General features: G+C 36.4%; 1 protein-coding gene across 2 annotated transcripts in view; it reads right to left on the reverse strand.

The window, feature by feature from the left end:
- DSG1 (desmoglein 1) overlaps nt 1–14284 on the reverse strand; it is a 34857-nt gene that overhangs the window by 4717 nt on the left and 15856 nt on the right. The window contains exons 7-14 of one of the 2 annotated variants that reach the window (XM_047087007.1): nt 11964–12098; nt 11475–11660; nt 8679–8938; nt 7239–7378; nt 4036–4137; nt 3802–3990; nt 2032–2165; nt 1629–1701 (exon numbers count right to left, since the gene is read on the reverse strand). In XM_047087007.1, the coding sequence (XP_046942963.1) occupies nt 1629–1701; nt 2032–2165; nt 3802–3990; nt 4036–4137; nt 7239–7378; nt 8679–8938; nt 11475–11660; nt 11964–12098 (1219 nt within the window). Of the gene's footprint in view, nt 1–1628; nt 1702–2031; nt 2166–3801; nt 4138–7238; nt 7379–8678; nt 8939–11474; nt 11661–11963; nt 12099–14284 lie in introns of both variants that reach the window. The other variant, XM_047087006.1, reaches the window with a different exon arrangement.

The following is a 14284-nucleotide window of genomic DNA, read 5'->3' on the forward strand; positions in this document are numbered from 1 at the left end:
CTCATGGTTCATGGGTTCGAGCCCCATGTCCAGCTCTGTCCTGATAGCTTGGAGCCTGGAGCCTGCTTTGGATTCCGTGTCTCCCTCTCCTCTCTGCCCCTCCCCAGTTCACACTCTGTTTCTCTCTCTCTCTCAAAAATAAATGCACATTTGAAAAGAAAGAGAGTTCTAAGTAGGAAAGTAACGATAACAAGTTTGAAAAAGACTGAGAGAAAAATAAGAGAATCACTAACTTTGTTTACATTGAGAAAAGGCAAGATGGTACAAGTGTTTTCAAAGTTATGAAAAATTAAAAAAAAAAACCTTTGTTTTTACTAACATGGTAGCTATCCCTTTGCTGTAAAATTCTAATTGTTCCCTCATTTCTGCCTGTGAACTAGTCTACACCCCTGTTTTAAGGCGTGTCATAGTTATAATTTTGGTTAACGGTGCGCAAGGGAAAACTCCCATCACCTGTACACAGCCTCAGCTGAGAATGTGGAAAGATTCTGATGGTGTTTCATCCACTTACTTTCAATTTAAGAAGCCAGACAAGTCTTTTTAGGTCAACCTTTATGCTCATGCTGAGAATGGATGCAATTTTTTTCTTTGTCATGATAGTGGCTAAGTCAGAGTAGTTTTGAATCATTCATGAATTGTGAAGGTAGATTTTAGCCTCCAGAAATGAGCACAGATCTATTTTAATTAGGTCATACATTGGGGAGTTTGGGTGGCTCAGTTGGTTAGGTGCCTGACCCTTGATTTCGGCTCTTGATTGAGGTCATGATTTCATGGTTCATGGGATTGAGCCTCACATCGAGCCCAGCGTTGAGCTCTGCACTGACAGCATGGAACCTGCTTGGGATTCTCTCTCTCCCTCTCTCTCTCTGCCCCTCCCCCACTTGTGCTCTCTTTCTCACTCTCAAAATAAATAAACTTAAAAAAATTGGGTTGTATGTTAATTCTAATTAGTACAGTTGACCCTTCATGGGCTTGAATGCAGATTTTTTTAATGAATAAGTTCAGTAATGTAAATGTATTATTTCTTTCTTATGATTTCTTAAAAACTATTTCTCTAGCTCACTTTCTTGTAAGAATACAGTATTATATATATATATATATATATATATATATATAGTATATATATATATCATGCAAACTATGTGTTAATTAACTGTTTATGCTAGCAGTAAGGCTTCTGGTCAGCAGCAGACTACTAATAGTTAAGTTTTGGGGGAGCCAAAAGTTAATACTTGTATTTTTGACTGCACAGGGGTCGACATCTCTAACACTGTGTTGTTCAGGGGTCAACTGTATTTTTTTGGACCTAGACCAAACTTGACTTGTGGCTACATTTCAGTTCTTCTCTCCTATTTGTAGAGGTCCTAATAGAGTCGTCTCATAAGTGCTCTCTAATCATTGAGGAAGATTTTAAAAATTCAACATATAAAAATAATAATTACTATAGGCTTTTCCTTACCATTGAATTTGCAAATTAGTCATTTAAAAGTGAATGATAGAAATAATTTTAAAGATTAATAAGATAATTGAGAACTGATATGGTATGCAAAGACAAAACAGAATTCCTTCTTACGTCATTTGAGCTGTTAAAATTAAAAAAACAAAACAAAACCCAAAAAACTTCTTACCTGAGGTGTCAATGCATTCAATCAGATTTCCATTACTAGGTAGTACCGGTGGTACACAGACAGTGGATCCACTCTAAAAGACAAGAAACATTTCCCCATTTTAATGACTCTTTTGCTTCTATCATTATACTTCGGGTTTGTTCTCAAATTACCTCAGGTTCTAAAAGAACACTATTTATGAAACTTCTGAAATCCATTTAAAACCTGAACCTCATTTCGAAAGCCTTTCCTGGTTACTTCCATCTGATTTCGATGTACCTTTGATTTCTCTTCATTTTCCACGTTGGCTGTCCCAGAACAAAGAACAGCACAGACCACAAGTGATGGCCAACGTCTTGGCTCCAGTGCATGAGGGTGAGTGTCGGTGACTGCCAAAGGCCATTTCTTACAAGTTAGCACTTACTATGGGAGGCGGTTGTGGTCCTTCTACTGCCCATGAGTGAATTGCTCCATCTGAACATTCGGGGACAGGCTCAAAGCCAGCGCCCCCACGAGGGGCGCCGCCGCAGTCACAACAGATCAACAAAAACGGGACCACTGATGGGGAAAGGATAGGAATATTGGAATTAGCCACAGAGCCACATTAAAATAAAACAACTTGCTTTTTATGATTAAATTTGAACCTCTAATATAATGGCACTTGATTTTAAAATTACTGTGAAAGCTTCAGAAAACAAACTGATTGATGGTCAGATACCAAAATCAGTGCGAGCTTCAGTATTCTAGACTGTGATCAACTTTTTAATTTGTTATCTAGTATTCAAATTATAGATATTGTTACACCATTAAAACAGATGAGTCTTTTTGCTGTCATTACTCAGGAAAATATTAAAGGAGACAAAAAGGAGAGCTGCAGAGGACAGACAATGTGTTTGAGTCTTTGCGTTCCCTCCTCCATGCCTTTATTTTTTTCCTTTCACACATGCATGCTTTTTTTATTTCAGCAGTAAAATCTTACCCATGCTTCAAGTAATTATTCCCTAAAGACTTCCTCCACATGGAATTTTTTCTTGAGTTTATTCACACACAAATAGAGAATATTATGCTACCTAACAAGGTCTTTCTGGTAATCATTTGGGTTTTCTTATTCATTTAAGTAAGTTTCTAGCACGGAGTTTTTTATATGATATAATCTTGATAAATGATTTGGAATGAACGGATGGATGAAGTAAAGGCTATGTAAGTCGAAAATATGACAAAGGTTGGAAAGAAACAATAAGCAAGGTAGAGAGGAAGGAACATAGTAAGGATAGTAATAAGGGGAGGGATAGTAAGAGAGGGGAAAAAGAAAGAAAGGAGGGAAAGAATCCTGTATATTTCGCTTTCTTGAAAATTTGCTGGGTTTAGAGATAGCTTTGTATCTAGGGGTATTTGACCCCAAAGCCCATGCACAATTTTTAAATCTGTTACCAACTACACTACCCAAAGGTAATCAACAATATAAAAAACAAGCTCAAAGTGAAAGTCATCTATTACTTGCAGTAGAGATAAACAATGCCTGAGTAATTAAGTTACTTTTATAAAGTACCTAATTTTAGGGGTGCCTGGGTGGCTCAGTTGGCAAAGCGTCCGATTTCGGCTTAGGTCATGATCTCACAATTCGTGAGTTCAAACCCCGTTGGGCTCTATGGGGACAGTTCAGAGCCTGGAGCCTGCTTTGGATTCTGTGTCTCCCTCGTCTCTCTGCCCCTCCCCTGCTCATACTCTGTCTCTGTCTCTCTGTTTCTCAATAAATAAATAAAGAAGCATTATAAAATACTTAATTTTAAAGTTTTAAAATGTTGGTTAATAATTACGATGGCTAAAAAAGTGAAATTAGAGAATTAGCTCTTCTCATAAATTTTATGTTACATTCTGCAAGTTTGCTTTTTCCGTGTAGCCTTTTCTGATTGTTCGGATCTTTTCTGATTGTCTTCTTCACTCAAATAGCAGTCTGAACCTGCCTGTTATGGCACTTTCCCATTGCACTGAGATTGAATGCAAGGAACTTTTTGTCCTCCATTGCACTTTGACTTTCTTATCTTATTAACCCAACAGCAAACAGGCATTTCTTGATACGTGCACAAAATAAGAATTTGGAAAGTACCTTTCATCAAAGGATCAGAAAGCTTATCTCCTCCCCATAATTTCAGGGAGGGGGATGCCTATGAATAAGATTGTTAAAAGTACTTACATCCTAGGACCAAGAATCCCATGATGAGTAGTCCAATGCCAGCAGGGCCAAAATGGACATTATCTAAGGGATTTCTCTGGTAATCACCACCTGTTTGGTCATAGGTGTTGCCGTCTATATTGGTACCACCGCCGTAATCAGTGGAAGTTTTGTCGGCTGTGTTAGTACTGGTGTCACCTCCGGTGTCACCTCCAGTGGCACCTCCAGTGGCACTTCCACCGCCATCATTTCCACCGCCTTCAGTAGTGGTTCCCTGATTACTTTTATTATTCTCTTCCCAGCCGGAACCGTCGAGGTTAATATTAATTGTTCCAGTACAAGTTCTTTGAAGAGTATCTGTAACAAGATTTAAAATGGAAGAAATATCTAATACACATACTGTAATAATTGTCGAACAACACAAAGCCATTTTTTGAATCAATAATTTATTTCAATGTTTTTCTTCTCATCAATTCAGTAACTTCCCAAATCGTCTCTTGTTTGTGACTGAGTTTTTAAATAAGACAAAGATGAATATTTAAAACAAATTTTTTAAATGTTTACTTACTTTTGAGAGAGAGAAAGAGAGAAAGAGAGAGAGAGAGAGAGCTCGAGTAGGAAAGGGGCAGAGAGAGAGGGAGACACAGAATCTGAAGCAGGCTCCAGGCTCTGAGCTGTCAGCACAGACCCCCACATGGGGCAGGAATTCATGAGCTGTGAGATCACGACCTAAGCCAAAGTCGGACACTTAACTGACTGAGCCACCCAGGACAACCCGAGACCAAGGTGAATATTAGTGCTCTCCTGAAAAACTGTCCCATATGTTGAGAAGCATAAACAATAAATGTCATGTTATGTATTTGCCAGTGGTGTGTGATAAGCCACAGTGGAGTCATTTTTAGACAATGTTTTACACACTTCTCGATATTTTAGACCTAGATTTTATTTGTTGTTTTACGGTCTTTCATTTTTTTTTTTTAAGTTTTTATTTACGTATTCTCTACACGCCATGTGGGACTTGAACTCCTGAACATGAGATCATGACCTGAGCTGAAGTCAGATGCTTAACCGACTAAGTCACCTGGGCACTGTTGCATTATCTTTTAACCTTAATTATAATGCCTAAAATTTGTTACTTATTTATGTTATATTGACAGATCATATGGCTCATTCCATTTTATTTTTTTTAATTTGCATTGTGAGAATTCTTCCATACGTCAATAAACTTTTCATTATATAGTTTTTTTATGGTTACATAATTTCACATCAAGTGGACCATAGTTTACCTACACATATTACCTGTTAATTATTATAGATAATGCTATAATTAACATCTCTGTACATTCAGACTTTTATAGTTAGGACTTCTCCTAAGATTATTAAAATTGGGTAAACACATAGGAATGATTTTGTTTGAAATCATTGTTTTTATCTCTATGACAGAAATGTGAGCTCTGTGTCAGACTTTGTTCATTGATATAACCCTAGAACCTGGCACAATGGCTGGCATTTCATCAGGATTCAATATATAGTTTTTGAATAAATGAAGAAACATAACAGAGACAAGTTTAAATTCAGTCTATCCAATATCAAAGCCCATGCCCTTTCAGCTCAGCTGTGCTGATTCTGCTATTGCTGTTGTTTTTGTTGTTATTTTTATCATTATCATTGCATACGCTACTTATAAGTTTGCATTTTTTGAAGACAAAAGGAATGCTCTCTATTTGCCCTAAGCCTAATAATTTCATAAGCAGAAGTTCCAGTTTCTTCATGTATCTAATTAAGCTTGATGTTGGCTGTCTGCAAAAGGAGTAAAGTGGCAATTGCTTAAGATAATTTCAGCACTGAATCAAAACAAGTTTTATCTATAGATTAAATCAGCATTTCTATTTGTAATGTATATTTTTAAAACCACATTTATTTTTGGTGTGCCTGAGTGGCTCAGTCAGTTAAGAATCTGACTCTTGGGGCGGGGGGTGGGGGTGTGTGCCTGGGTGGCTCAGTCGGTTGAGCGTCTGACTTTGGCTCAGGTCATGATCTCGCAGTCCTAGAGTTCTAGTCTCGCAACAGGCTCTGTGCTGACAGCTCAGAACCTGGAGCTTGCTTCGGATTCTGTGTCTCCCTCTCTCTTTCTGCCCCTCCCCCGCTTGTGCTCTCTCTCTCTCTCTCTCTCTCTCAAAAATAAATAAACATTAAAAAAGTTAAAAAAAAAAAAAAAGAATCCAACTCTTGGTCTTGGCTCAGGTCATGATATCAAAGTTCATGGGTTCCAGACCCATGTAGAGCTCTGCACTCACAGCACAGAGCCTGCTTGGAATTCTCTTTCTCTCTCTTTCCCTCTGCCCCTCCACTGCTCCTGCTCTCTCTCTCTCTCTCTCAAAATAAATAAATAAATAATTTTCTTAAAACTACATTTATTTTGACTAATTATGATAAAAAACCAGTATAATTTGGTAAATTTCTGAATTGTTGAAAGACTTTAAACTTATGGTTTCTTTTCAAAGTTTATTTATTTTAAGAGAGAGAGAGTACATGCAACAGAGTGTACACAAACTCACAAGCAGGGGAGGGGCAGACAAAGGGGGAGAGAGAGAATCCCAAGCAGCCCCCAGGCTGTCATTGCTCAATCTCACAAACTATGAGATCATGACCTGAGCTGAGATCAAGAGGCAGACAGATGCTTAACCAACTGGACCACCTGGTTGAATGACTTTAAAGACATGCTATTTCATTTGTTTTTAATCTGTAAAGCAAGTGGAAATTGTCAACCCCTGTCTAGGACAATCAAAGACAAGAGAGAGAGAAAAGGGGAGAAATAGAAAGTCAAGAAGAGGAACTGAATTAGCAAATATTGCTTAGTGGAATTAGTCTCAGACTTCTCTCCTCTTGTGGCCAACCTAATTTTAATTCTGTTGGTTTGGCAAAGTAATATAAGCATGCTACTTCCAAATTGTTCACATGAAGTTGTATATCACCTTTCCAAAAAAATTATGTAAAGTCATGTCAACTTTTCTTTTGGACTAACTATTTGAAAGTAATTTAAGAATACAAGTTAAAATTTTCATTTGAAATGAATAAGAACTAATATCTATTGAATGTCAGCACTTTTCTAAGTGCTTTACATGTTAATAATTCTTTTAATATCTCTAGATCCATAATGTTAGAGTCCCATTTTACAGAAGAAAAGACTGAGGAATAAAAGGGTTAAGTAACTTCTTTAAAATCTTATTGCTACTAAGGGATGGTGAAAGATACCAATCCAGTCTCACTCCAGAGCTCATGGGCTTAGCCACTGAGTTACACTGTTTCTCATATTATTAAAAATTTGAATCTATAATAGCCAGTATGATTTTTCTGTTGGGAAAGGATTATTTCAAAATATAACAATTAAAATTTTAATATTTGAGTGTATATATAATTTCCTCTAGAAGGGAAAAAAAGTTAAGTTGATTTCTTACCATCTATAGATAGAATTGTTCCTTGGTATTTCCCCCCAAGCATTTTATATTGTTCCATGGTAACTGCATTTCTCAAAGTAATTATGCCTGTTCTTGAGTCAATATCAAGTAGGTTAGCAGGATTATTTCCCATTACATATCTGTATTTGAAGAAAACAGTACAAATTAATGTTAGCTATCTAAAAGAGAAACAGACAGAGATTTTGATTATAAAACACATATTTCAAGTCAGTAGTTATAACCCCTGGATATTATTTTCGATTATTAGAGACTTTATTTTTTATCAGGGAAGTGCCACCACATTCAGAAATAGAAAAGGTTTGGGGTGCCTGGGTGGCTCAGCTAGTTGAGCATCAAACTCTTGATTTTGGTTCGGGTCATGAACCCAGGGTGGTGTGGGATCAAGCCCCGAGTCAGGCTCCTTGCTGAGTGTGGAGCCTGTTTAAGATTCTCTCTCTCTCTCTCTCTCTCTCTCGCTCTCTCTCTCTCTTTCTCTCTCTTTTTCTTCCCCCCTGCTCTTCTCCCCCACTCTCTCTCTCTCTAAAAAAATTTTTTTAAAAATAAATAGGAAAGGTTTAAATTTAAGAAAAATAAATTGCTGGCAGCCATTTCTAATGGAATATCTCATGCCCACTTGGATGTCAGAATCATCTTTGATGCTTGAAGTCTCATTTTCATTTGGTTTTGGTAGCATCAGAACTATCCTGGAAGACCCAGATCCTGGAACTCCCTGGGCTGCTTCTAATTCTAAACTGTTCTCTTCCCTAAGAAGTTAAGTTACTTCTCCATCAGTTTGTGGTTTCATTCTCTCCCAATTTTTACTCCCCCTTCTCATATTCACAATGACCTTATAGGGCTTCTGTTGAATTTCCTTCTCATTTACATATTTATTAAACATTGCTTAGATAACTCTGTCTCAGGCACTGTGAAACTCAAAGACTAGATGGGAGGGGATGGGAGGGATGGTCCGCCCTCAATGAACTCACATCTGTGGAGTACAAAGAGAGTGTATCATTATTCAATGCTGATTATAAAGTGAAGAGAGTAGCTGAAATGAGCTAACTAAATCTAATTGATTTCAATCTGGGCAGATCTGCAATGGGAAAATCAGTCCATCAGATCTTCTGGGAGAATAACCATGATATGTGGTAATCAGCTAATTGGTCAATAAAATACATAAACACAGAAATGTCAAACTTCCAATATTTTCCACATTTTACACCTTTACTTTTTTTACATCTTACATTTGCACAATTTTTTATGTTTTCCTAAGTTAAAAGCTCTAAAGTAAACAACAATTCAGTAGTTAGTACTTTTTATGATTGAATGATGGTTTCAAAAATAAAGTATTTTAATTTGGATACTTAAAATTTCTAAAGAGAGCACACTGTATTTAAGTTCCATATATGGTAAAAGTTATTTGGAGAATATCAGTCTTACCTAACAGTTGTTGAAGCTACACCTGTGTCAAGGTCAGTAGCTATAAAGTCTCCCACTTTATAATTTTGTCCCATGTTGCTAGTCACTACATATGTCTTTGAACCTGGACGGAACACTGCGCCTTCAATTACATTTAACACAGTCACAGAGATGGCGGTTGCTGTGAGTTTGTATTGAGACATAACTGAATGATGAAATTCAGCTTTATTTCTGACACCAATACTAAGTTGCAGATTCTTCATATCTTCATAATCTAGGGGCTAGAAATGACAGAGTGAAATAGTTTTACTATAAGGAAAAAACATTTTGGAAGAAAGACAAATCCTTTGATAATAGGCCAGAAAACTCTTACATCTCTTTCTTTAATTAAATATAAATACATATACATACACGCTCTATTCTTTCTTTAATTCAATACAAACACATGAAAATATAGCAAGAAAAAAATCCAATTGTCCTAGGTCCTTTGTCAAAACAGTTGGTAATATATGACATGAATTTTAATTATACATCAAGCAAATTAAAAACTTAAAATATATAGATGCATTTTGTCTTTTGTCTTTTGCATTTTGTAGCAAAAAGAAGTTTATGTTAGCTTCTATCATTTCATTTTTCTCAAAAAGTAGATCTAGGGGCACTTGGGTGGCTGAGTTGGTTAAGTGTTCAACTCTTGATTTCAGCTCAGGTCATGATCACATGGTTTGTGGAATTGAGCCCTGCGAGCCCCACATGGGGCTCTGCTGTGACTTCACAGAGTCTGCTTGGGATTCTCTCTCCCCCTTTCTTTGCCCCTCTCCTTCTTATGCATACATGCTCTCTCTCTCAAAAATAAACATTTTTTTAAAGTAGCCTTATTTATTACAAAGTATGGACCAAATATATAGTGCATTCAATCATTTGACTTTTTATCCATAAAGTACTATTTAGAAGAAATTTTACTTCTGTAAATGTGACTTCTTTCAATAAGTCTAGTAATCAGAGTATAAAAATAATAAAAATCCTTATTTTCTTCAGTATATTCTGGAAAAAATTTATTTCATATTATAAAATAATCAAGTAGTCATTTTCATTATGAAAGTTGGTGTCAATTCACCACTTATGAAATTCACAAACAACTATGCATTACGCCCATAAGTTCCGAGTGTATTTTTCTAAATTTTCATGTGAGAGTAATTTAGATGACCATCGATTCATACATCAAACTCTCCACTTAGTACATTTTTTTGAATTTGTTTAATGTTTATTTATTTTTGAGAGAGAGAGAGAGAGAGAGAGAGAGAGAGAGAATGAGTGGGGGAGGGGCAGAGAGAGAGGGAGGCACAGAATCTGAAACAGGCTCCAGGTTCTGAGCTGTCAGCACAGCCTGACGTGGGGCTCAAACTAGGGAACAGTGAGATCATGACTTAGGCCGAAGTGGGATGCTTAGCCAACTGAGCCACCCAGGCACCCCTCCATTTAGTACAATTTTTAATCCTTGCTATAATGTTGGCTTCATTTGTAATTCCAAGAAAGTCTATAATATCATGTATACATATATATTACACATAATTATAATAAAGGAATTAATATAGGATGTCATGCCTGGAAGAAAAATCAACATTATTCTTATTTTATGGATAGAGATATTGAAGATAAATAGACTAATTTTTAAAAGTAATGTAGTTATTTGGGATGAAAAAGATTAGGACTCATTTTCCCCAGTATGGAATCCTAGATAGAACAGAGGAGACAATATGAACTTATAGCTAGAGAAACTTATGTTTGAATGTCAGCCATACCACTTACTAGCTATCAGAACTCGAACAGGTTACATACTGTCTCTGAACCTCAGTGTATTTATCTGCAATATGGGCATATAACCTAATTTTCAGGGATGCTGTGAGGAATAAACTAAAACATCTGCATCCTGCGTCAGGAAATAGAAACTATAGGCATAGTGACACTTTATGAAGACATGAGATAAATGATCGCACATTCTTATGGGGACAGAATTCTTAGACGTCTGTTTCCCAGGACTATTCTGAAAGAAGGAAATAGTTTTAAAAATGACTATGTTTTGCCGTAAAGAATGCATAAATCCATCTTCTAGCACAGGCTGAAACCTTCACTATCAGCTCCCCAGGAGTCACATTCTCTTTTTCTCACATCTTAGAGGAAATTCTACCTCTGGTACATGTGGTGGGTCATCAATGTAGGGGGGACATAGGAGAATTCTGTTGACTTGGACCAAATCTTTGTTGCCTGGACCAAATCTCTAGTATATTTGTGTTCATAATAAGCCTTGGTCAGCAGCCACAGGGAGATGGGACTGTGATAATTCTATAATGACAGTAATTTAATTTTAATTTTATAAAAACACACTGGAGAACTAAACTTTTAATTACACGATAAATATTCTTAGTGCATATTAATTAATGTACATTATTGACACAGACACATTTTTATAAGGCCATGTTCAATCTGCTTAAAAATATTTTTCAAACGTCTGAAACTGAACCTTAAGGGTTACTCATACTTTGTTGTGAGTATAAAATAAGATTCATTTTTAGAATGCTCTTAATTTATATGATCTGTGAAGGCATAGTGTATTAATAGAAGACACTGTCAAGTTCAAGTTTAATGCCTGGCTTCATAAAGTGATATAAGCGGAAAAATGGTAAAAAAGCTCTATGTCATATATCATTTTAAAACACTGTATTTTATTCTTTTACTCAATTTTGTGAGATGTTAACATTTTAAGATTAACATTTTGAAAAAGACTAAAAAACTAAATTATTTAGGGTAATTATACCATACCTTAACAACCTTTAAAATTCCCACATTTGTTCTTTCATTCATTTCTATGTCAAACCAACCTCCTTCATTTCCAGAGATAAAGAAAATGACTGCTATCCAGTTAGCTGAGTACTCTTCGTCCAAGTCAATTACTCTAATCTGGGCCAAATTTGAATGTAGAGCATTTTCTTCAATACTAGCAGAATACTGAAAGAAGAAGGAAAAAAAATTTAACACCAACTGTGTGAGTGAGAGAAGAACTATACCAGATTTTCAGAGAATGTTTATGGTCATTCATTATTTAGAAAAGAGATCTGTGTTTATAGTCTCATGTTTCGTTGTCCAAATACATATATTTTGCCCATGTATTATGTAAACAAACACAAGACAATGTACGTGTTTGTTTACATTTGGGTTTTATGTGACTAAAACTATCACGTGTCCCTATGAATAGAATTATTTAAACAAATTTTAGAATTAAAGTTATTAATTCCAAGGACAAACACTTACTGAAGACTGTTCCATGTACGGGATGTTATCATTAACGTCAAGGATTTTAATGTTGCATTCACACTCTGCTGACATGCCATCTGCCCCACCGTCTCGGTCTGAGCCTCTCACAGCAAGGGAATACTGGCTGTATTGCTAAAAGCACACATATCAAAACACATTACAAAACATATCACAGTTGATCTAGACAGTCCTGATTCTGCCTCATGCAAAGTTCTTTTAGAATGTTAGTTCAACGTAAATCTATGATTAAAACAGGGTAACAGAGAATATTGAAAATCCGCAGATCTCAATGAATCAATATAGCAGTTCGTTCTTTCTTTCTTTCTTTCTTTCTTTCTTTCTTTCTTTCTTTCTTTCTCCTTCCTTCCTTCCTTCCTTCCTTCCTTCCTTCCTTCCTTCCTTCCTTATTTTTGAGACAGAGAGAGACAGAGCATGAGCAGGGGAGGGGCAGAGAGAGAGGGAGACACAGAATCCGAAGCAGGCTCCAGGCTCTGAGCTGTCAGCACAGAGCCCGACGCGGGGCTCGAACTCACGGACCGCGGGGCTCGAACTCACGGACCGTGAGATCATGACCTGAGCCGAAGTCGGACACTTAATCAACTGAGCCAGCCAAGCGCCCCAAGCAGTTGGTACTTCTATTTCCAGCAATGCTTATCCAGCGTCATTTAAAAGAAACAACACTTTTAAAGGCCTCATTCCTTATTACATGTCCAGGGTTGAAAAAGTTTATAAAGTGACCAAAAGTTTATAAAATGACCAAAATGGTCAGGAGGAGAGAGATTAAGGTTTACCAAGAATTAATGGCATGAAAATTCCAAGCCGTAAATAATCAGCCATGGAATGTGCAAGAAGAATAAAGACATAAGAAATGATTTGCATTTCTGGGAGGGGGGAGTGGTAGGTGGAAGCAGTGGCGTTATTGATGATCCGTCTTCTTGATTCTACTCAATGGTGCTTAAATTTTTACAAGCTAGAAAAAACCGTGAAGCCTTTTCCAGACACATGCATACACACATCCTCATTCAAAATTGTGGATATCGTTTTATAGGATTCATAGTTAGCGACATCATGAGGGCTCTCCGTGGTCTCTACGTTAAAAATATCTGCTCTGGTGGCCTGCCAGTGACTGCAGAGTTCCTTTAATATTTAGGGCTCTTCACCACTAAAAGTCTTGTGACATTAAAGGAATTCCATTGGGCTCTTTAAGGAAGTTTAAGAGAGAAAATGTTAATAGTTAATTTCTTCTGATGGTTGTTTTCAAACAAGTGAAAAAGGAGATACAGGTGACTTAGGAACTGATAGTTTTGGGATCATTAAACAGTGTGAAAATAATCTCATTTATCCTAAATGTAGGAGTCATTAATAGGGGAATCATCATTTCAAAATAACTATAATAATTAAACTAAAATTTAATTAACTATCCATTCAAAAATAAAACTTCTTCGTTTATAACCCCCAAATACATACACACCTGGTAAATCCTATCAATATTTTTTAAAAGATGAAAATGTTGATACTTTTATATTAAATAATGGGACCACATGGCATTAATAAATTCTAACTTGATTCTAACTTGCTAACAATCACTAATTATTTTCTTATTGGTAAATGAGAAGGTTGGTCTGGATTGTACTCAATTCCTTTCCATCATACTGATTCTGTGATTCATTTCCCGAAGTAATCAGTGGTCTGTCAGTAGGTGAGATATAGGAAGGAAAAAGAAGAGTTCTGTTGTCAGATGAGCTTAGGATATTCTGGGCTAAAAGAAAGATAAACAAGTTTCTTAGCTTGTAGGAATTCCTAGAGCTTCTACCATGTTCATGCACTGTGACTCGCCAAGATGGGGGATGTAATAGCAATTGTTTCTTAAATCTATTTCATTATAGAACACATTAAAAAAATAGAGCTTTTAGGGGTGCCTGGATGACTCAGTCGATTAAGCATCCGAGTTTGGCTCAGGTCATGATTTCGCAGTTTGTGAGTTCGAGCCCCGTGTCAGGCTTCGTGCTGACAGCTCAGAGCCTGGAGCCTGCTTTGGATTCTGTGTCTCCCTCTCTCTCTGCCCCTCCCCCACTCATGCTCTGTCCCTCAAAAATAAATAAACGTTAAAAAATAGAAAAAAATAGAGCCTTTGCCTCTGCCTTATGGATATTCTCATGTACTTTCAGAATCTAGTTGTCTTAAATTGAGGTAATTCTTAGGTAGGATTGAATGAAAAGTGACAGTTTAAAATGTATTTGTGGAATTCTCGTTTTTTTCATTTTGAAGATATTTGTTATACCATTACCATTACGTGAAAATTTAAACATATTGCTTTC

The sequence above is a fragment of the Lynx rufus genome, unplaced genomic scaffold, assembly GCF_022079265.1.
Source record: "Lynx rufus isolate CCGP_SWC_20201006 ecotype Redwood Valley unplaced genomic scaffold, mLynRuf1.p SCAF_22, whole genome shotgun sequence".
NCBI classification, from domain to species: Eukaryota; Metazoa; Chordata; class Mammalia; order Carnivora; family Felidae; genus Lynx; species Lynx rufus.